General features: G+C 40.8%; 2 protein-coding genes across 2 annotated transcripts in view; one reads left to right on the top strand and one right to left on the bottom strand.

Annotated features, from left to right (window-relative positions):
- The window catches only part of galnt1 (UDP-N-acetyl-alpha-D-galactosamine:polypeptide N-acetylgalactosaminyltransferase 1), a 39,820-nt gene extending 29,132 nt beyond the window's left edge, over positions 1-10,688 (top strand). The window contains exons 5-14 of the mRNA XM_058648239.1: positions 929-1,095; positions 2,261-2,388; positions 3,616-3,695; positions 4,364-4,534; positions 5,886-6,003; positions 6,951-7,131; positions 8,381-8,520; positions 8,685-8,783; positions 8,962-9,096; positions 9,796-10,688. Of these exons, the coding sequence (XP_058504222.1) occupies positions 929-1,095; positions 2,261-2,388; positions 3,616-3,695; positions 4,364-4,534; positions 5,886-6,003; positions 6,951-7,131; positions 8,381-8,520; positions 8,685-8,783; positions 8,962-9,096; positions 9,796-9,942 (1,366 nt within the window). The 3' untranslated portion in view covers positions 9,943-10,688. The remainder of the gene's footprint in view (positions 1-928; positions 1,096-2,260; positions 2,389-3,615; positions 3,696-4,363; positions 4,535-5,885; positions 6,004-6,950; positions 7,132-8,380; positions 8,521-8,684; positions 8,784-8,961; positions 9,097-9,795) is intronic.
- A 3,581-nt stretch (positions 10,689-14,269) lies between these two features.
- On the bottom strand, positions 14,270-21,666 carry LOC131471561 (transmembrane protein 245-like). Its single transcript, XM_058648170.1, has 15 exons — positions 20,864-21,666; positions 19,875-19,992; positions 19,318-19,413; positions 18,282-18,464; positions 18,050-18,192; positions 17,809-17,913; positions 17,633-17,715; positions 17,448-17,538; positions 17,231-17,329; positions 17,021-17,149; positions 16,645-16,767; positions 16,064-16,209; positions 15,851-15,951; positions 15,582-15,756; positions 14,270-14,837 (listed from the first exon to the last, which is right to left on the bottom strand). Exons 1-15 carry the CDS (start codon positions 21,344-21,346, stop codon positions 14,681-14,683), a joined length of 2,232 nt encoding a protein of 743 aa, XP_058504153.1. The 5' UTR covers positions 21,347-21,666; the 3' UTR covers positions 14,270-14,680.
- Positions 21,667-22,096: the final 430 nt, after the last annotated feature.

Genomic DNA, 22,096 nt, shown 5'->3' with positions numbered 1-22,096 from the left:
TTATGTGTTGCTTGTATGTAGTCTTTTTGAAGTAGAGGTGGGGTTCATTATAAATGTACCTTACTCTTGGAAATAACTGGACTGGGACTTGTACAGTATCACCATAAGACAGTCACATAACCGTTTTGAAAAAAAATAAAAAAATACTATGACAGCCGAAGCAAGTTTGAACCTTCTGCAGTTGTATCTTAATGAAATTTAAAACATGGGTTCAAGTAAAACGAATATTTCATGTAAAGTTGTATGTTAATAGGTCTCTGATCCAGTCTTCACTAATATTCTTCTACATCCACTCATGCCTTCTCTTCTCTTTTAGAAATCCTCCTCTGTTTCTCGTTACCAGAGTTTGAGTTTGCTCTACACTACTACAATGACTCACTCTCTAATTAATATTGCTAATCAACAGTCATCATTCTGACCCAGTGTGTCTGTGTCAGTGCGTTCACTCATCATTCATCCTCACTTACCTTTGCCTTAGGTTGATAAAATTAAGACTTCTCACATAGCCACAATAATGATTTCATTAACGCAGTGATTTTGTTACTAACTAATGTGGTTTAGTTGATGTTTGAGTCCCACTTGTCGACTCTCTTGTGTAGACTCACTTCAGCAGCAGCACTGCCTGTAGCAATCTTTTACAATCCGACAGAATCTGGATTGTGATGTCTCTCTACTGGAGTGTTTTTCTTTTTTCTCCCTCTGTCTCTGTCTGTTCAGTGTAAGCCTACAACTTCACATATTGCACATGTGGTTAATGCATTTTCTTTTGTCATTCTTTGTGACATTTTGTTTCTTTTGACACTGACATCATTACAGTATTGGAATATTCAGTTTCATTTGCAGGCTTTGTTTTACTATCTATTAAAGATTGTCATGGTTTTCCTCATTAAATATTTTTTTTTTGCTTATTGATTTGTATTCCCTGTAGGTGCAAGAACAAGTTATACCCCGATAATCTTCCACGTACCAGTGTCGTGATTGTATTTCATAATGAGGCATGGAGCACTCTGCTGCGAACTGTCCACTCTGTCATCGACCGCTCTCCACACACGCTGTTGGAGGAGATTGTCCTGGTGGACGATGCCAGTGAGAGAGGTATGAAAACACACTGCAGATAATTCCGTCAGTGTCTCTGCTGGAGGCTTAGCCTATTTTTTGAGAACTATGTTATGATTTTGTGCGCATGCACCAGTATATGTGCCGTTTGTGCCACTCTATCCTGTGCAATGCTGTTAATCCCTGTTTGGGCGAGGTTAGGTCTTTAATTTGTCAGTCGCAGGGATTACACTCTGTTATTACCTTCAACATCTCCCTCCCCCCCAGGTGTGTGTATATATGTGTGTTGTTGAGTATAGAAGGAATGTTACACATCTGCACATAAACAAAAACACAACCACACACTTACCTTTGATCTCTGCTGGTACAAAAAGAATAGGTTGCTGGTGTTGCTTGTAATCCAGCCTCTGCTGTGTTTGTTTTTGTCTGTCCTCTGTGCAGGTTTATGTTTGTGTAGTCATGGTTTTCCTGTTTGGGTTTTTTTTTGCCATGGCTTTATAATTTTAGAATTTAGTTAATGCATTTCCACATTGTTTGGTCTATTACCATGATATTTATTGTGAAAATATCACAGATAAAAAGCGGAATATGAAATATAACCTGAAGTCCTCATTGTTTATTACACTGAGCTGCAAACAGAATAGAAGTGATGAACATGAGTTATTTGAACTTCAGTTTTCACCTCCTCATAAACAACTTAACATTCTATTTGGCTGCTTAAAAAACTTTTTCATTGGGTATCTTGAGACAGGCCATTGTCTGAGCGACTAAAGCAAATGTATTCCTCCATCATTCCTCTCACAAAATTATTTTAGATTTGTTGTAAGTCTGTTAAGGAAATACACATTTCCAGAGTAAAGATGTCATGAGATGTTTTAAACCTTCATGAATTTATATCATATCCTCTGTGAAAGTTTGAAATACTCATCAACTTGTGTGTTGTTTTGTAGATGGACTCAAACACTGGCTTGCACAGCAACATTAAGACCTCAAACTGACCTTGATGCAATTGTAGTATTTGCTTCATTAAAAAAAGAATATCATTTTTTTAAAAGGTTTTCAGGAAAAATGACAACCGTATCTTAGTGAATGGCTGCATTATTTTCCATTCATCTGCTTTAGGTGCTGTGTCTGGGTCTTTTAATGGCTGGAAAAACTCTACTATTGTATTATTTAATTAATATCCAAACTTTTCTTGTTGCAGATTTCCTGAAGCGGCCGCTTGAGCAATATGTCAGAAGGCTTGAAGTCCCTGTCAAAGTAGTGAGGATGGATCAACGGTCTGGACTTATTCGTGCTCGTCTCAAAGGAGCGTCCATCTCCACTGGCCAGGTGTGTGTGCTGCCACAAATCAGTGATCTGGGACCTCATTTGTAAAGCATGCATACTTACCAAAGAAGGTGTACACCACTTTGTATGCAAAGTTTGGGATTTATAAAAAACTAAATTGATGGTAAATGTGTGGCCCTTCATGGAAACTGTGATCCATGCATACCCACATAAATGGGAGAGAGAGGTGAAACTGCGAGGATGAATAACCAGGAAAAGTTGAAAATGATACTACTGTGTAAAATAAATTCAATTATTACTGCTGGACTGATACTCCCAGAAATGCAGACCTACATACACACATCCAAATAAATAGATAATGAATACAAGATATCTGTTATTCTAAGATAACATTTTAAATAAAAGCTTTTGTGGTATGAGACACATTCTCGGGAATAATAAGGTAACAGGAGAATAGATTGCATTTGCACAGATCTAGATTTGCATGCTACAACTGAGAAGATTGAAGTGAATTTTCCATAAATAATTATATTGTGCTTTTTAATGTATTGAGTTTAAATTCATTCCTGTTTTATAAAGGTTTGTTCATTGTGAAGAATGTAATGGGGATTAAATAACTTGCTATTCTTATCAAATCTACTATTATTATGTAATTTACGATCAGTTTAATTGCCACAACTAAAGCTGGGGAGGTAATAAAAAGGAGTGCAATCACAATGCGCAATGACGCAAAATATTTGATTTGGCTCTGATCGAGGATGAGGCAAATGGAAGCTTCAGAGGGAGAGAGTTTTCAGACAACAGTCAGATCTACTGGCCAGTGATGAATGGATTGTGAGCTGGTTCCGATACCTACATAAGTGATGGCTACTCACTCCTTTTCTTTCCCTCCACAGTGAGCATAGAAGCGTTATTTGGTATTAGTGATGATGACACTGTAATACCTTTTTTGCAGCTCAATTTCTGATTGTGTGAACTTCCTTTTCTCTCGGCGTTTGCCATCACTCCTGATCAATTAATATTAATCTGTGGGCATTGCCTGAAACTCTTTTTTTGCGAGCTGATTGTGATTTATAAAGGGAAACCGATGAGGGACTGGTGTGTGCGCACGGTTTTATAAATCAGAACATTTATGTACGTAAGCACTTTCTTTATTTTGTACGTACGCCAACGCTTCAGGCGCACCTACGTTTTATAAATGAGGCCCCTGGTCTCCAGATGGTGTGTGCACTGCTGGGTATGTCTAACATTTTACTTCCATGTTTCTAGGTTATAACCTTTCTTGATGCTCATTGCGAATGTACAACAGGCTGGCTCGAGCCTCTGCTCGCCCGCATCAAGCAAGACAAGTAAGACACACACATCCACGAAAACAAACACACTTGGCAAACGTAAAAAAAAATCGATAAAACTTTGTTGAGCCTGCAGGGGGGTTGTCCTTGTGTTTATTTGATGCTTAATTACTCATTCTTTCTCTCATTTGCTGCACACATGCATGTGCGCACACACACACACACACACACAGAAAACATAAGAAGTTAAGAAGTTGTGATGAGTGATGTCTGGGTACGTCAAACCATGCTCTATAGAATAGGTCCTGTAGGTGTCACACCCTGCAGATAAGTAGTTGACTAGTCACTTGTCAAGGTATCATGTTTACCATAAGGAGCAGGTATTGATTTTAATTTTTGATGCAGTATCAATATTGATATCTAGTCTTTGATACCAATTCATGAGCAATGCCTTACTCAGTGGCAATTGTATTAAAACAAACTGTTACATTACACATTGTGGTAAATGTTTTAGCTTTGTCTGACCTGGTCGCCTTCTTGCAGTCAAACATGAAACAATTTTCTCTGTAAACCATCTGGCAACAGTAATGTCACATTCAAAGTCACTCGTCACTGTTCTTCCCCGTTTTGATGTTCAATGAGTAGTTAAACAAGTATGCCCAACTAGGTGTGTGTGTATGTGAGGGTGTTTAATTGTATGTCCGCTGTGCTTCTGTTTACTGTAGGAGAACAGTTGTGTGCCCCATCATCGACGTGATAAGCGATGACACATTTGAGTACATGGCAGGATCGGACATGACGTATGGAGGCTTTAACTGGAAACTCAACTTCCGTTGGTATCCTGTACCGCAGAGAGAGATGGACCGGCGCAAAGGAGACCGCACGCTGCCCGTCAGGTAGGGCATCCAGTGGGATGGACTGTCAAGAGACTCACCAGGGTTTGACTTGCAATATTAACGATAACCAACCACACGTGATCATACATATGCTGTATATATTATAGCCAAATATTTTTTAGCTGAATGGCATTTACAGTTAATGTGCGGAGCACAGTCATAATTCACAATCAACATTTTTAACAGTTTAGACTCATATATTGTCCCCAGGAGGGTATTACAGTAAATATAGTGATCTTTTCTCTGAAGTTAAATCAATATGCATAAAGTAAGACTGTAATTCTGTTTTATGTGCCGTTTCCCATGACTCAGGCCTTGGAAGTATAATCAAGTTGAGTTAATTCCTGCCTGTCTATCATCTCTGCTTCCTGCCATGCCATTATGCAAGGTCACACACACATAATATATCTTGTAATAGTCTGTGCCTCTATTTTGTCAATTGTTTTCCACTGCTCTGCATGATACAGTTGTCCTTGTATCGAGTAAAAATGAATTTAAGTTGTAGTGTCAGGGCAGGAAATTCAGCACTTTACTCCAAAGACATAATTGACTTAGAACTCTGTCCTGTCATATACAGCATCGTATCACTGTGTTGATGTTTATTGTATTGTAGTCAAGCAAATACATGATATGCTTGTGTTTGTAAATGTGCATTTGATACTATTGTACAAATGGTTAAAGGCAGTGCATGTCAATTTACACACTGAAGCCTCGTACAGTGACGCACAGGAGGAAACCGTGACAGCTGAACTGGTTGTTACAGACTTGTCTACCTTGTAATTTGCAGTACTGTGCTCAAGACTGAGGTAATTCGAAAAGACACAGTTTACAGCAGCTATTGGACTGGAAAAGATCGGAGGTCCAAGGAAGACCTGTGAAAAATCCTCTGACCTTGAAGGCCCTGCTCAGTTTTGATGTTAAGTCCAGGGTCATAGTGTGCTTTTAGGCAGTGAACCACATTTAAGCACTAAATTAGTGTTTATATAAATGCCTTTAATTATAATTTGTTTTGCAAATTCAGTTGTTCAATAAAAATGTTGGCAGCAAGGAAAAGAAGCCTGATGTACAAAAAAGGAAACCATTCTGTGAGGGAGAGAAATAGAAAGAGAGCCTAGAGGCTGTTAAACACCGACACGGACGTCACAACATCAGAGAAGTGAGCTGAGTAACACTCACCCAAAAATGAATATATAGAGCAAATGGCAAAGGACTGAAGGTGAGAGCACCATGGACATAAAACTGATCAGATCTGTAGCTACTGTGTGACATTTTAGAAAGTAGGCCTCAAGTGAATTAAGTGGCACTGATTCAACACAGTCTTTATTTACCCTGTTCTCTGTTCTCTCCTAAGGACTCCCACCATGGCAGGTGGCTTGTTCTCCATAGACAGAGATTATTTCCAGGAGATTGGCACGTATGACGCAGGCATGGACATCTGGGGTGGAGAGAACCTGGAAATCTCTTTCAGAGTGAGTGAACACACCCGCAGCCAGCTGACATGACAGCATTATTCCATTCACTGGCAGCCATTCAGGAGTGTCTGCTCGAGTTCAGAAACTCGGATGGATACACATTACACTTGTGAATTGGACTGCTCTGAATAAATTGTTGACTCGACTAACACTTTGTGAGACGTCATCCCGACCGTCATTAAGACTGTGACAAAGAGAGGACCAGTCTGCGTCATCCATCTCCCAGCACAGTTCACTGGTCAACCTCTGTTAATTAAAGCCTCTTTCACACTCAAATTAGTGAGTATTCTTGAGATTTTTGAGCTCTCAACTTTTTTTGTTCCAATGTCTGCATCACCCATGCGTGAAATGTGAGCATGACTGGAACAACATGAGTCAACATGAGGCAGGAGAAAATAATATCCCGCCACCGTGTAACTCATCGACAATGTTGGCAGTGGCGGCTGGGATTTATTTTTCCCTCTCCATTGATCATTCCGTTCTGTAAATGTATGGAATGAAAATATTGAGTTTTGTTCAAAGCTGTAAAATTTAAGGTTTGCCGCAAACATTTTTTGGCTAATTGCTTTGCAAGACTCATGCGAAAATGATGCAGTAAATTGCATCGCTGGCAGAAATGAAGCAAAGGAAGAAGAAAAGTATGTTCACTTAGGTCTTGTGTCCCCACCAAAGATGATTTGACCCGATACCTTTGTACAATGGAGAGTTATTTGACCTGGGAATGAATGCTGGTGAAAAAGTTTGATCCTGGGTAACCAGTCAGTGATACATTAAGGCTATAAATCATGACACACACGCACACACACAACATTTATGAAAAACACAATATGTGTTTTGGATGATTAAGGAGGGGGGTGGTGGATGGTAAAAGGAAATGTACAAATAACATTTGTTTTGCACTCTCCCCAGTATTCTGTATGTGTGTATTTTTGTTTTTTTTACAGATCTGGCAGTGCGGTGGGACTCTAGAAATTGTCACATGTTCACATGTGGGTCACGTGTTCAGAAAGGCGACGCCCTACACGTTTCCTGGGGGAACGGGACAGATCATCAACAAAAACAACCGACGCCTGGCAGAAGTATGGATGGATGAATTTAAAAACTTCTTCTATATTATCTCTCCCGGTGAGTTGGACCGCGTGTGTGTGTGTGTGTGTGTGCATGCAGTTGTGCAATTATACGTGTGTGCATGGAGGTAAATCTCTGTGGCAGGTGTGATCTGCCCATTAACTCAGTGACAGTGCGATAATGGAGTTGCAACCCGGCAGTGCAGGGCGGGGGGGGGGCGGCGAGTAATTTCATGCTATGAAGCAGCTATTAACTTGCACAATCACACACTCTCACTCACACAAACACACGGCAGCAAAAGTAAAGCAAAACCACCTAATTGGAGAATGATTTTAGATGTGGATGTGGTGAGTAACACCCTTACAGTTACATACCCCTGCTGATGTTGACATATTGATATCATTGCCTTCAGGCAAACTGCCTGTACTGACTGACATTTAGTGTTGAATCTGTTTTATGCTATTATGTGGTTTGGTAATTGCATTATCGTAGCTGTTTTCAGTCAAGCGAGTACTCTGGTTTAAGTCATTGTGTCACTTAGGGGCGACGTGATATGGCCAAAAATGAATCTATACTGATAAATTTCATGATAAAATCTGAGAGGAATAAAGATAATGTTTTGCTCCTGACTGAATGTTAAGTAAGCTTGTTCATTTTGGTTTTTAAAATTCTTTATGGACAGAAAACAAATATTTCACATGTCTGTGGCAAAACTATTTAATTATGTGTTATGTGTTATGTGTTTTGCACAATGCGTAAATATTCAATACTGTGCAAAAACCTCTGAGCACCACCAGGCGTATGTCTGTCAGATTTTTACACAGTACTGTGTGTTGTTATTGAATTATTATATGTATAGTAATAGAAAACTTAAAACTCACATTGTGTTAGATGTTTTTCTATGCTCTTAAAAATATTTCTGTTGTGGTAACCCTTCACCAACATAATGCTTTTTCAAGCACTCGACCACCCGATTGTCTGTGTGTTTCAAATACACATAAGGTCTACTTTATTAATGATGCCTTTTCAATCATTCTTATATTAAAATGCATTTAAAAAACATTAACAAACATGTCCACTATCAACACTTTCATCTCGCAATGCTACATAAACCTCATTCACTATCTAGCACCTCAGTTGGAACCAGTTCTAAATGTAATGCGTTCTTCCATGGATCATGCTAGTATTATAAGCGGCTTTATGCTTTTTGTGCAATCCTGGTAACACTCAGACAGACGGCACCAAAACATAATCTCCTTGGTGGTGGTAACAAGCCCAGACCGTATATATATGTGTGTGTGTCTAGGTGTGACCAAAGTGGACTACGGTGACATCACATCTCGCTCTGGTCTGAGACAAAAGCTTCAGTGTAAACCCTTCAGTTGGTACTTGGAGAACGTCTACCCCGACTCCCAGATCCCCAGGCACTATTACTCCCTGGGAGAGGTACACTGTCACACACTCATACACACATTACACAGTCTGACTCACAACATTCACTTAAAGACAGACAGATACAGAAGCATCTTAATAAGTAGCTTTAAAAGTTTTATTGTTATGTTCCATGAACAGTTTTGCTCACAGGGTTTATTTGTGTGCACATGGTTCAGATTCGCAATGTGGAGACGAACCAGTGCCTGGACAACATGGCCCGCAAGGAGAACGAGAAGGTCGGCATTTTCAATTGCCACGGCATGGGAGGCAACCAGGTAACGTAAAAAGAACAGCAGCAACATACTGTAACATATGCTGACGGAAAATGTTTATTTTAACAGTAAACTTTTATTTGCAGTCATTTTGAGACGTAATCGTGAAAGAGAAGTGCTTGTAAAAAGTACAAAGTCCATGCCAGTAAAACAGATTTGTTTATGTCCATGTGTTTCGCAGGTTTTCTCTTACACAGCCAATAAGGAGATAAGAACTGACGACTTGTGTCTAGATGTGTCTAAGTTAAATGGCCCTGTCATGATGCTTAAGTGTCACCACCTCAAAGGCAACCAGCTCTGGGAGTATGACCCCGCGGTAAGTGGAGGAAATGATGAAAACAAATGTGTTAAGATGTTTACATCATTTGTGGACTTACTGGTACAAAAACAATAAACTCTATCCTAACATCATTCTTTTCCCTTTGAAAACAGTATAAGAAAAGCAAAGTTAACACAGTCATAAAAAAGGTTTAGTTTGGCTTGTCTTATGAGCCCGCTTATAAATGCATCCCATAATACAATAGTATAATTTAATTTTAGTTTTCTGTTGTCTTTTTCCAGATATTTTGTGAATAATAATAATAAACCCAGATTATTCCCGGTGCACTAACAGTATGACAACACATATTTCCGACCAGCTGTCATTTCAGTCAGTGTGATATTTATTATCTTCGTGTTTGGGGGAATATATCCTCGTTGACACATTTCCCAGCCACAGCATGCCTCACACTGACAAAACTAAACTGTGAAGTAGACATGCTGTGTTAACTGCCTTCATTTAGGCCCATGCAGGCGCACACACACACACACGCACGTACTGTATATATTCATGGACACAGCAGAAAACATTGCTCTTCTTTAAAAATTGTTACTTTTTATTATCTTTAGCACTGTTTTGTAACTCTGCTCCTTATTTATTTGTTGTATGCAACTGATTGAAATAAAAGTCAAATCCACTGAAGACATTAAAAACGATCTAATCTAACCCACATTCTGTGTTTCCCCCACTTTGCAGAAGCTGACTTTGGTCCATGTTAACAGTAACCAGTGTTTGGACAAGGCCAGCGAGGAGGACAGCCAGGTGCCCAGCGTCAGAGACTGCACACACACGCGCTCTCAACAGTGGCTGCTCCGCAACGTCACACTACCAGAGGTCTTTTGACCACATTCCACACACCAAACACACACACAGCAGCCCAGAGTAAGCAATGAGGGGGATGGATGTGTGGATTAAAATTGGGCGCCAGGAAAGGAAAGACTGCCCATAAGGGGGACTCCAGAAGGGAGGAGGATGGATTAGATGGTACTACCTCTGCGTCAAATCAGAGGGAGGAGTGTGTTTGACCCTCCTCAGAACGGCGGAGAGAGGAGAGACTCCTTTTATGTTTGTTTGTTTTGGGGTTTTTTTTAAAAGAGATTTTAACCACACTGAGTGATCATGAGACTGCCTGGTGGAGTTGAGGTTCTGCACTCTGAGCTTCCTTGAACAAAGCGGTCCACCCCTCAACTCATCACTTTACTGACTGGTTTACTGACTGCCTCTTTTCAGAGAGTGTGCACTTATATGTATGTATGTGTGTGTGTGAGTGAGTGAGTGAGTGTGTGTATCTTGAGATGAATGTATGCTTTGAGAACGGGGCTGAATTCTTTGTTGAATTTTTTTTTTTTTTATTTAATTTTGTAATGGATTTTGAAAATGACCTCTGGTGAACTCTTATGAAGAAGAGTGCATGAGGAAGTGTGAATGTGTGAGACTGTAGTGTGCACGTGTCAGAGCCCCTCCTGTAGTCTTGCAACAGTGTATGTCTCCCTCTGGTGTTCGTCCTTGGCATTTCATCCTACAGACTGAAGCCTTCTCATTGGAAGAATTCTTCAAGGAACTGCAAATAGGAAAAAAAAAAAAAACAACTAACTAAAAACGAGACGCCTAAACATGAGAACTCTACGTCTGCTGTCAGCAGAAATCTAGTGATAGAGAAAAATGTTGTTTGTGATATCTTGAGATTTCTATGTCCAGTTTTTACATGGCTTTGTCTGTTTTTACAGTCCTGTGCCACAGAGCAGTAACTCCATCTCTGTCTGTCTTTAAAAATGTTTCACATAGAGCTAACATGCACACGTACAGAGGACTCTGCATATGTATCTGATGTTCACTGCCTAACGTAGTGTTAAACCTAGGGAAGTCCCCTTAAGGAACTGCAGTTTCTCACACATACAAACACAAACAACACACACACATCATGTATACATATAGAAAAATAAGGCTCATTAGCCTGATACTTAAATTCATTTTAGCATATCCACTTCTCAACAACCTCTTCAACATACACTCCAAGGGCTTTTTTTTCCTCCAATGGAGTGTCAGGGAGGATGTGACGTCAGTTTAGGTGCGAGCGCGTCTTCAGTGCTAATCAGTTCTGCAGCTTTCAGTTTACTCAAACACACAACTCTCAGAATCTACACTGTTGGAAAACCAAGAGTCCATAGCATAGGCTGACAGCAGATCAGCATTTTCCTGCTTCTGTTGTACAAAAAGTGAGAAAAAAAAGGAAAAAAAAAGAGCTGCTTTTATTTGCTTATCAGAGTCGAGCCTCTGCGCTCCTCTGAGGACATATCTACAGTAGAAAACGATGCCTGGAAAGCATTTAGAACATCAGAGAAGTAACTAAAGTGTGTTTTTAATCAGGGACAGAGTAATAACATGAAGAGTGGATGGAGTTAGAGTGTTTGATTGTGGATTACAAAGAGCACAGCAGCAGCAAACAGCATATCTTAATCCATAACTACATATCTGACTTTACAGAGCTCACCTGCAGTATTTCACTATTTATCTACGTGAGCCGGACGGGCTCACGGTTACATCCATGTGTCCTGTCCTTCTCAATATTTTTTTGTATCACTCCTACTGCAGCGAGTCAGAGTAGGAGGTGTTAAAGTTCTAACCATTTCAGCTTCCTCCAGTGGAGGAAGGGTTTATACATAGGGAACACTATTGGTTCATCTTTGTTGTGGACACGTTAGTGATAAGAGGCTGTTGACTGATTTTATTTTATTATTTTGTCCCATGTCTTAGCAAGTTACTGTGGTGAAGATGTGAACGGATTTTGGTTCTGATACCAAGGGACTGGAGTGTATTGGTTGAAATTATTTTCGGGGGGCGGGGGGGGGTTTGCAGTTGACTGACATGTCCAGGCTTCCACACTGAGCTGATCCAAATGTAGAAAATAAAGATGAAAAGTTTACAGAACAAGGACAATGGTGATTTCTGCCCGTGACTGCACATCTTCATAAAACTCATGTTCACTTTTGCCAGAAACAGTAACAACGTTCCAAGGTCACTGATAATAACTGTAAACCATCCTGTATGTGTTTTTTTTATATATACAGTATATATATTTGAGTTTCCACTTACAGGTGCTTTGTAATAAAAAATAACACGTTTAGACTTAGATGAGCCTTGAGGTTTAACAAATATGTGCTTTTTCATGATAAGTCCTTTTATTCTTTGTAATTATCTGTTGTTTATATCCTTACTTTCATTACATTTCAGGCGTCTTTTACCTTGAACCATTTCTGCTGTGAGTGATTGAGTTAAAAGCTCCAGAATAAGTGTGGAGTTTCATGTGTTGTTTTTTTAACTGCTTTTTCCAAGGTCTTAAAATGAACCATAATGCTGTTTTTTTTTTCTTGTTATTTTTTTTAAGCCAAAATGCAAAAAATACTTAAGAGTTGCTCTTTGTGGCCCTGTGATGGACTGGCGACCTGTCCAGGGTGTACCCCGCCTTTTGCCCTATGTCAGCTGGCATTGGAACCAGCGACCCTCATGTGGAGGATAAAGCAGTAGAAGATGAATGAATGGATGTTATTGACTGGCGGACATATGCTATTATTGATATACTGTATGTATGTAGGTCAGAAGATGCATCGACCAGGCTGATCTGATTTGTCAGCAGTATCAAAGTTTTGTGGGATATTCTAAACGTTTATTTTTATAGGGTTAGAGAGACAAGTGTCACTGAGCAATCACTGCAGTTTAATGTTAGCTGTCAGAATATTGAGCTTGTATAGCCAATATACAGACTTCTCAATCAAAACAATAACAAAAGATCCATTTTAATGATGTAGCGAAGCAGCGTGGGATCATTGGAATTGTCTCGTCTCCTTTTGTTCCCCCGTGGGTTTGAGTGAGCGGTAGAACGTGCTGCATATAACGATGTGTAGTCATGATCCATTTGTGACAAATATACTCCTCACGCTGGTGTTTCATAGGAGGTGTGGTGTTTATATACATTTGGGTAAACATAATCATTGTCATTTTTTAGATATTACAATGCAGAAATGTCACATACTGTATATCTTTAACACATTGTTTACGTGTATATGTGAGTTTGTCCCCTGGCAGCAGCTTTTAAGGTCCAATCTGTAAGACGTGGTGACATCCAAGGGTGAGACTGCGTAGTGCAACAAACAGAGGACTCCTGTGTTCACCTCCATCTTTCCCAAGTGAGTCAGAGAGAAGAGGATTGCATAAAAGGAGCAGAGTCTGAAAAGCACAGGTGTTACTGATCACATTACTGATGACTCTGTTTAGATGAGAAGTGAAACTCGGAACTGGGGGAGCCAAATGAAGCTCAGCCATTATTAATATGATTATTTACACCTGTGATCTTCCTACTGTGACCTGTCAAAATGGCTGCGATGCAAAGGCCCCATTGGGTCTGTTGTTTGCCTCTTCAAATCATTCACAGAGCAGCGTGATGTCAGCAGAATGTTGTATGAAGAACTCCTTGACTTGATCTGTTTAATTATTCATTTGTCAGGATTAGGCCCACTGCAAACCATCAGGCAGACATATGAGACAACTGCGTCATTCACACACACACACACACAGGCAGAAAACTCAAGATGTCACAGTTTAAATCTTCAGCATGTGAGTGTGAACCTGTTTCTTCGCTTTCATCTGGTCTTCTCCGTCTACTTCTCCTTTTTTTTCATGTCTGTGGGTGTATTCGAGCAGTTAAGGAGATTTAGAGCTGTGCATGTTCAGGAAGGCTTCACTCTGTTTTCTGTGCTGCAGACATCAGAAGAACCACCACGCACATACTTTGATGTGAAGAAAGAAAATCAAAGCCAAATCAGACTGCGGCCCAGGGAAAAGACAGAATATTACAGCATGTTCAGAGGAACAGAGTGAATATATCAAATGAGTTATTTGTATAGGATTAACTTGGATCCTGGTTTGACTGAGGACTTTTCGCTGTAGAGTCTGCTGTTCTCTGCATGTGGGTTTTTTCAAGTTGGGGATTAAGTCATTGGGAACTCTAAATTGACTGTAGGTGTCTCTGTAATATGTTGAACCGTTGATGGACTGGTGACCTGTCCAGTGCTGTCCACTCCACCTTTTACCTTATGTCAGCTCTGGCCCCACCCCCCGCTACCCTTATGTGGAGGATAGAGCTGTCGAAAATGAGTGGAGCAACAGTTTTAATTCACAATTTAATTTACCATCAAGTCTCAGGTGTGTGATGTATACAGTGCTTAACACATTTATTACGACCGGTCACAAAAACAAAACAAAGATTTAAGAAATCTTCCAAAAACTTGTTTAAAACTAAATATGTTATTGTTATTTATTTAACAAACACAATTCACCTTATTATACCCACTGGGTTCAGGAATGCAAGTAAATAACTATAATTTGACTTAATGTGCGTTACTATTTCTTTCTGATGTTTTAGCTATAAACGGAGCCAGTGTGCACACGATGGAAGAAAATATTTCCTCTCTAAATTCCGAAACAACATAAAGAAGAACATTACTCAACATTTCAAAATCATTTTTCATACGTCATCACACCATCACTGCTCATAAAGGTCAATGTGACGTGACTGCTCCATGTTTTAGGTCAGACTGCTGGAGTTCATCATCGTGGCACTGTAGATGTTGGCTGCCACCACCAGGATGCAGAGGAGGATGGGACCAATGATGGCGCCCTCCAGACCCAAATAGTAGGCTCCTCCCACTACTGCCAGTCCTGTCAGGTATGGGTGTCCACCACTGAAACAGAGAGACAAGAATGGTCTGTATTTATAAAGCGCTCTTCCAGTCTTTATGACCTCATCTTTCAAACCCATTCACATGCTGCCGGCGCGACCGAGCAATATGGGGATAAGTGTTTTTTTCCCAAAGACACATCACCATGTAGACTACCAGAGCCAGGAATCGAACCTTCAAGTTTTGAGATGACTTGCTCTACCCCTGAGCTCGTATTAAAAAATGTTAAATAAATATTAATGGTGCTGAGACCCAATAATTTCATAAAACAGTAGTGCGTAACTTTTAAATATAAACCAATGGCCCTTAAAATCAAACCAGTGATTAAGCCTATGAGCTCCACACCACTCTGTTTCTCAGTATAGCAGTGTTAAGATGTTGTCACCCAGTGACATACCTGTTATGCACACAGGAAGTGATTTGTTAAGATAGATGGAGGCAACAGCAACATCGCTCTGGTAAAGTGAGACGGCTGCAAACAGGTCAGACTGTGACTGAAAACACAGAGAAGCATCCGTAAAAACGCTCAGAGGTTATTATTATTGCTAAAAAAAAAACCCTCTGCTTGGCAGAGTCTGCTTTCAGACACAGGTGTGTGTGTGTGTGTGTGTGCTTGTGTGTGTGTGTGTGGCACCACTGGCAGCATCGTTGGTGGTCACGGTTCTGACAGTCAGATCATCACACTGCAACACAGGGAGGCGCAAACACAAACGCAAAGGTGGGAACAACAGTGTTGCACAAACGTACCCAGAGATATCAGAGTAGATGGCCGTGTCTACAAAATACGTGGGGAGCAGATGGCAGATCAGCAGCAGCACGGCCTTGACGCCTTCGCCCTGCGCCAACCACAGGTCACACACTGCCGGCAACGCCGCCCAGTAGGTTCCCAGGAACGGCACCGCACCCAAGATGGCAGCCAGAGCTTCAGACCAGGACATTTAGAGAGATTAGAAATGTTTGGCTTGGCAGGTGCACATAAAGAGTTGAAACTAATGACTTTGAACATGCTGACTCACCAGAAGGAATGAAGACGATGTTGATGCCAAAGATGGTGTGAGTGAGCCAAGTGTAGAGGCCATAGAAGCCGGCCATTTTCAGAGAGGCGCCAAAAACTCCTCTGTAATAGAAACACACACCAGAGGTCAGAAATAATGTTCAAGAGATATATTTACATATATATATATATATATATATATATATATTCTGAAGCTTTTTTGCATGTGACTAACCTGATAGCCTCTTCTACAGACTGACCCAGAATACTGGAGGAGGGTCCAGTCTGGGACAGGAGGGTCAGACTGATCACCCATTTCACAGGTTTGTAATATTCACCACTGGAGCTTAGGAGGTAGAAGAGACTGGTGAGAAAAATCACCTGCAGACAGAAAAGGGAAAGTAAACAAATAAACCAGAAGGTCACTGTGGGTCAGAATATGTTTGTCTTTTTATATATATATATATATGTATCTATCTATATATATATATATATATATATATATATATATATATATATATATATATATATATATATATATATAACAGCAACCATGAACTGACAAAGGGGTTTTTCTTTGTCATTTTTGACAAATAACTTATCTTAACTTATATAATAACTGTCTCACTATGGAGAATCAAACAGTGATCAGTGAATATGAAGTGTTGCAGAAGCATGATTAATGGACCAGTTGTATAAACTTGGCTTGTTTCTCTTCTGTGTTTATAAAACCTGCAGCTGGAGCTGCAATTCTTCCAATGTTGCCAATAATAATTGCCCGTGTCATTTTGATTCTCAGCAGTGACTGTTTCATACCACACTCAGGGCAAAGTTAAGCAGAGCTGTGCCGCTGTAGAACAAGACAGTGAAGAGGGTGGTGGATGTGGAGATGAGGAGGCTGAGGTTCCTGCTCATGACCACCCACAGAGACTCCAGGATCTACAAGAAACAACCAGGTGACAGTGAACACATCATCCACGAGGAAAGTTTGAGACACAGTAATTTAGGAGCTGTTGCTGCGACAGTTCATTCAGTGCTGACACACATTTTCTTAAGAAAACATCAACTGATTCTTGTAAATGTTAAATAGTGCCAAAATAAAACAAAGACTGTGGCATGTCGAAACAAAACATATGCAAATCTTCTACGTCATAAAAACAACATAGAGTAGTAGAGACAAATCCACACTTACAGAGAGCAGAGTCTCAATATTTTCCTGTAGGAATGAGGCAAAATCCTTCCAGTCCAGAATGTCCACTAACCAGCTGTTCTGTCTCTGAATCATCTCAAGATCATGGTGGTTTCCAGAGTGGGTCACATTCTGGAAAACACATGAAATACTTTTTCTCTCATTACCGTCAAATGAAATGGAAAAAAAAATATGGATCCGACAGGATTTTACCTTCACAAACCAGGAGTGGTACAACCGGTCCCAAAGCTCCAAAACCTGTTTTTCAATCATAGCTATGTTGTTCCCTTTGTCTCCTAACATCTTTCGAAGCTGCACAGAAAGAAAGAAAGACAGAAAAATTTGTTCCATGACTTCCTGTCAACATCCTGAGTTCTTGGGTTCAGTTTTCTTTGATGTGAGATGAATCAGTGATGGTCATAATTCCCACCTTGTGTGTTATCCATTCTCTCCCATGTTGATAAACATTAGTAGCAGCTGAATTCATAGCCTTCTGGACCACGTGAGCCTCCGGAAGCCAACTAGAAAACGATGGTGTCAAAAAGAATGAAAGGTGTTCAGATGGTGAAACGTCATAAAATCCAAAACATGAAGAAAAAGATTTAACTGTCCTACTTTGCCCATTCTGGATGGTTAGACACAGTCTCATTGATGAGATTACTGGTTACCTCGATGATTTGAACGCTCTCATGATGAACCTAGGAGGATAAGAACAAAACGGTTCCTGTTGTTATTCAAAACCATGTGCCACTCAAAGACAGCGGTGTCATTCAGCAGAGCAGAAACAGAACCATAGCAGTCAGCAGCAGCGCCATCAGCAGGGTCCCTGTGACCAGGAGGAAGATGATGAAGATGCTGATGATTTTATCCAGAGATCGCTCCAACCCCACGATGATCTGCACGGAGAAGACGGAGGAGACACAGAAGAACAGGGAGGGGAAGCAGAGAGGTGAGTGATCAGACACACAATCAAAGAGAGAGGAAATAACAACAGTAACTGTATCAGCAGTAACATAAATCATCAGGGATTACCTTGGTGTCAATGCGCAGTAAGAACTGAGCTACAGCTTTGATTGGTTGAGGCAGCAGGGCCTCCTCTCGCTCATGTCCAAACGTCTCCACCACTGTCCACCACGAGGACAGAGTCGGCTCTGCCAGCTTCTTTAGCGTCCACACTGCAGTTCATCATCAACTTCAGCAGATTGTATGAAGCTGCATGTGCTTTCACAAACATTATTTGCATGTGTGTGTGTGTGAGTCTTACCAGCCACAAGGATAGGCAGCAGTTTCAGGATCCAGATGTTGAGCCAGAACTGAACCAGAACTATGGCCCAGACCAGTATAATAAAGTACATATCACTGGCTCTATGGCCGCTTTTCTTTTCTTGGAAAAGATCCTCAAGGGACCCAGGAGCAGCATTTTCAGAGTCCTCAGACTGAACACCATCTTGAGGTAAATGAGTGAGAGAGAAGAGAAAAATGAATATTGGATCAAAGAGTGAAGCCAATTAACATTTTCATAAGCTGGGGCCTTATTTATCAATATTTCACTTGAAAGGAGTAGAATGAGGGAAAGTCTAAGATCTTGGGATACTGCAGGTCTGTAATGATGTCTGTTACCATGTTTGTGAAAAGCAGAGACATTATGGGGCGCAGACATATTCAGCCAGGTCAGTCTGCCTACTTCTGTGATATATTGCTTGATCGCCATAGATTTAAAGTGCACAGTGAACTCTGGCACCATTAAAGTCTTTTCTGAATCATGTGACGTTTCCGCCACATCGGTTTGTAGTGTGTGGGTTTTGTCCTGTAATAAAAGCTAAACAGTAACTCTGTGACGCAAGATGAACTGATAGTGTTGCCTTGTCATGCTTTAAGATAAACAAGCCAGGCAAAGAAAATGGAGCCCAGATGTAGCTTAATCTATTGCCACTTCAGATGATTATTATTAATTCAATTTTCCAGTGCAGAGTTAAAAAGGTGATGACTCGACAGCTGATGGTTGTTTATAAGGTTGCTGGTCCAATCCTGGAACAGCCAAGGGCCGGGGCAAAGCACCAAATCCCCCATTACTCCCAGCTTTTGTGTATTCACTACTGGTGTGTAACAAGGATGGTTAAATGCAGAGGACAAATTCACTATCACTAATTGGTGTATGTGCAAAAATGACTCATTCTTATTCAACTTCCATGTAAATCTCATTAAAGTACAGCTATAAATCAGTTTAGCTTAGCATTAAGACGGGAAACAGCTAGTCTGACTCTGTGGTATAATGCATGTGTGTGTCCATAAATCATCACCTCTGCCAGGAACAGGTGGTTTTTCTTTCGAGCCAACAATGAGGAGAATAACCACACTCACAAATATGGGCACTCTCCCTGAGCCGGTCAGAGACGCTAAAAACAGAAATGTTGACAATATTACACATGCATGTTGGAAATGGCAAACTTTGTGTCATAAAATATGTTAAAATAAAGGGCAAATATTTAGATGATAAGGGTCATTTGACTGTTTTTTTATTTCTTAATCTTCTGAGCAGAGCTTATTCTCTGTCATGTTTTCAACACTGACTGCCTGAAGGCCAGCATTTGTTTTCAATGGGTCTTGTGTGTGCTAAAAATATCCAAGACTTCCTCATCTTACTACATTACTCTGCATGCGCCTTGTCTAATGGACTTGTTGACCTGTAGAGGCAGTTTCCTGTTTTGTTTGAGCTACAAAAACAAAACCATCCTTGACTTTTTTAAGTGTACTGCTTCACAAAAGTAGGCAAACAGTGAGGAAATCTCACCAGGGACAAAGTGAGAGTTTGCTTTAAGGGTCTAAGCTCCAAAGTTCTTCTCAATTATTCACTCACCTATGTAAAAGATCAGGATGACCCAAACAGGAAGAGCCAGAACCTTCAGGTAGCGCTCAGTTTGGGGACTCCACTTGAAACAAACAGTCATAGCGTAGCCAAACACCACAGTGCACACCTTAGAAGACAAAAATGTTGTTAATGCAGGTTTAATTGTTTTAAAAAAATGCAAATTACTTTTCTATATAAATAAATGTTACATTCTAACCATTATCAAAGGAGTTCACACAATGCTGATTAAGCTGTTTCACACAACTCTATTTCTCAGTATAGCCGCGTTTCGATCTCGTGTCACCCGGTGACATTACCATACTACACACAGGGAGTCGTTTGTATTTGTCAAAAATTATTAAAAGCAGAAAAAAGTTCAAATTTAACGTATGAATGTTTGGGAGGGGTCCCCAAAAATGTGAAGAGAAGGAGGGGCCACATGGTCGGTGTAGTGGTTAGCACTCATGCCTTTGCAGCAAGAAGACCCGGGTTAGGGTTAGGATGTTCTCCCCATGTGTGCATGGGTTTTCTCTGGGTTTTCTGGGATTTGGTAAATTGGACACTCTAAATCAGGGGTCTCCAACCTTTTTTCTTCTGAGCTACTTTGACAAAATGAAAACGGCAGCGAGCTACTTGTCTTTTTTAACATTATTGTCATAGCTTATTTCAACCCAAACAAACTGAATGAGTTTGAAGGAGGGATTGGATAAAAATGTAAGCAGATTTTTGTTTGATTATTGAAACCTTTGGTAAACTACTTGGAAAGGGACTGGGAGCAACTGGTAGCTTGCAAGCTACTTGTTGGAGACCCCTGCTCTAAAATGACTTTAGGTGTGAGAGTGGACGGTTGTTTGCCTCTATGTGGCCCTGTGATGGACTGGTGATCTGACCAGGGTGTACCCTGCCTTTTGCCCTATGTCAGCTAAAATTGGCACAGTGAAAAACTGATATTGTGTGCAATTTCAGACCTACTTCCAGACATAGAGGACCTCACTCACCCATATAGCGTGGAAACAGTCCTGTATGGCCTCAATGATTCCACAGACATGCCCGAGGATCATCTGTATGTCTATGACTCTCTGAAAATGATAAAGCAAAAACACCAGCGGCACCCCTGCTCCGATCGCCAAAAACACTGTGAGCTTCTCCAGCACCAGCCTGCCCATCGCCTCCACCCCATAGTTCACGCACCACACGGGGGCCAACAGGGTCCCCACCACGATGGGTGTCCCACTTTGATGCAGGCCGCTGAGCCATGAACGGCCAAAGTTGGCCAGGGAATGTTTGAACGGGTGGAGGAAGGTGCCACAGAGAACTGCCCAGAGCAGCGGGCGCAGGAAGGCCTCCAGGATAAAATAGATCAGGACAGATGCCCCGCAGCAGATAGCTACAAAGATCATAGCCCCAATGTTGTAAAAAGACTTTTTGATGAATTTGTCTAGCTTTACAGCCTGGGGCTGGGTTAGCAGCTGGTTTACCATCTTGGTGGCTGGTGTAAGGTGCCTGGTTTACACACCTGTTTACACTGTGCATACACAATGTTCTGCTTCTGTCAGCGATGAATTAGTTAGTTAGTGGTAGTGGTGGTGTTTTGTGGCAGTTGGCATCCATAACGTTCTTTTGTTGCCTTCTCCTCTTGGTTGGTAGTGAATTTTGTGGCAGTTGGCATCCAAAAAGTTGCTGATCAGCCTTCTCATTGATTCTACTCTACGTCGTCTTGTATTTCCTCTGCCTCTTCTTCTCCCTCTTTCCCTAGAATTCCTGAAATCGCTACCTCGGCTTTCATCTCTGGTTACCTCAGCTTTGATCTGGAACGCTTATGAGAGATGTAAAAAAAAGAAAAGTTGGGGGAAAAATGACTGCGTGAAAGAGATGAAGAAAGTGGAGAACTTTAAAATGTGTTAGAGCTTTGGACTGGGATACAGGATGCATCATATGAGCAGTCAGGGGTTACTATCACAGTTGGTATAAGACAAAGACATGAATGGGATGGGAATATTTCATCACTGGCTGCAAACCTTTTGTGGCCTACGCCATAGCCAGGACATTTGTTTTACTCAAATGGAAGACGGCTTGTTCTCCTACTTTTCCAAATTGGATTAGAGAAGTTATGCAGTCTAAATTAGATAGACCTTGAGAGGGTCCATCATGTCCAAATTCTACTTGACAGGGAAGACTTTTTCTATGTGAATCCAGTGTTAGCTAATAGAGATTAACTTACAATGTCACTT

This window comes from Solea solea, chromosome 13 (genome assembly GCF_958295425.1).
Source record: "Solea solea chromosome 13, fSolSol10.1, whole genome shotgun sequence".
Taxonomy (NCBI): Eukaryota; Metazoa; Chordata; class Actinopteri; order Pleuronectiformes; family Soleidae; genus Solea; species Solea solea.
This window is presented reverse-complemented; position numbering and strand designations above follow the sequence as displayed.

What these genes read in the sequence shown, in the direction of transcription:
- LOC131471561 (XM_058648170.1), bottom strand. Translation starts at nt 21,346, where the DNA reads ATGGTAAACCAGCTGCTAACCCAGCCCCAGGCTGTAAAGCTAGACAAA. An exon ending in CGCTGCTGCTGACTGCTATG is followed by an intron (nt 17,716 to 17,808) that starts GTTCTGTTTCTG and finishes TTATCCTCCTAG; the next exon opens with GTTCATCATGAGAGCGTTCA. An exon ending in ACCACTCCTGGTTTGTGAAG is followed by an intron (nt 17,150 to 17,230) that starts GTAAAATCCTGT and finishes TGTGTTTTCCAG; the next exon opens with AATGTGACCCACTCTGGAAA.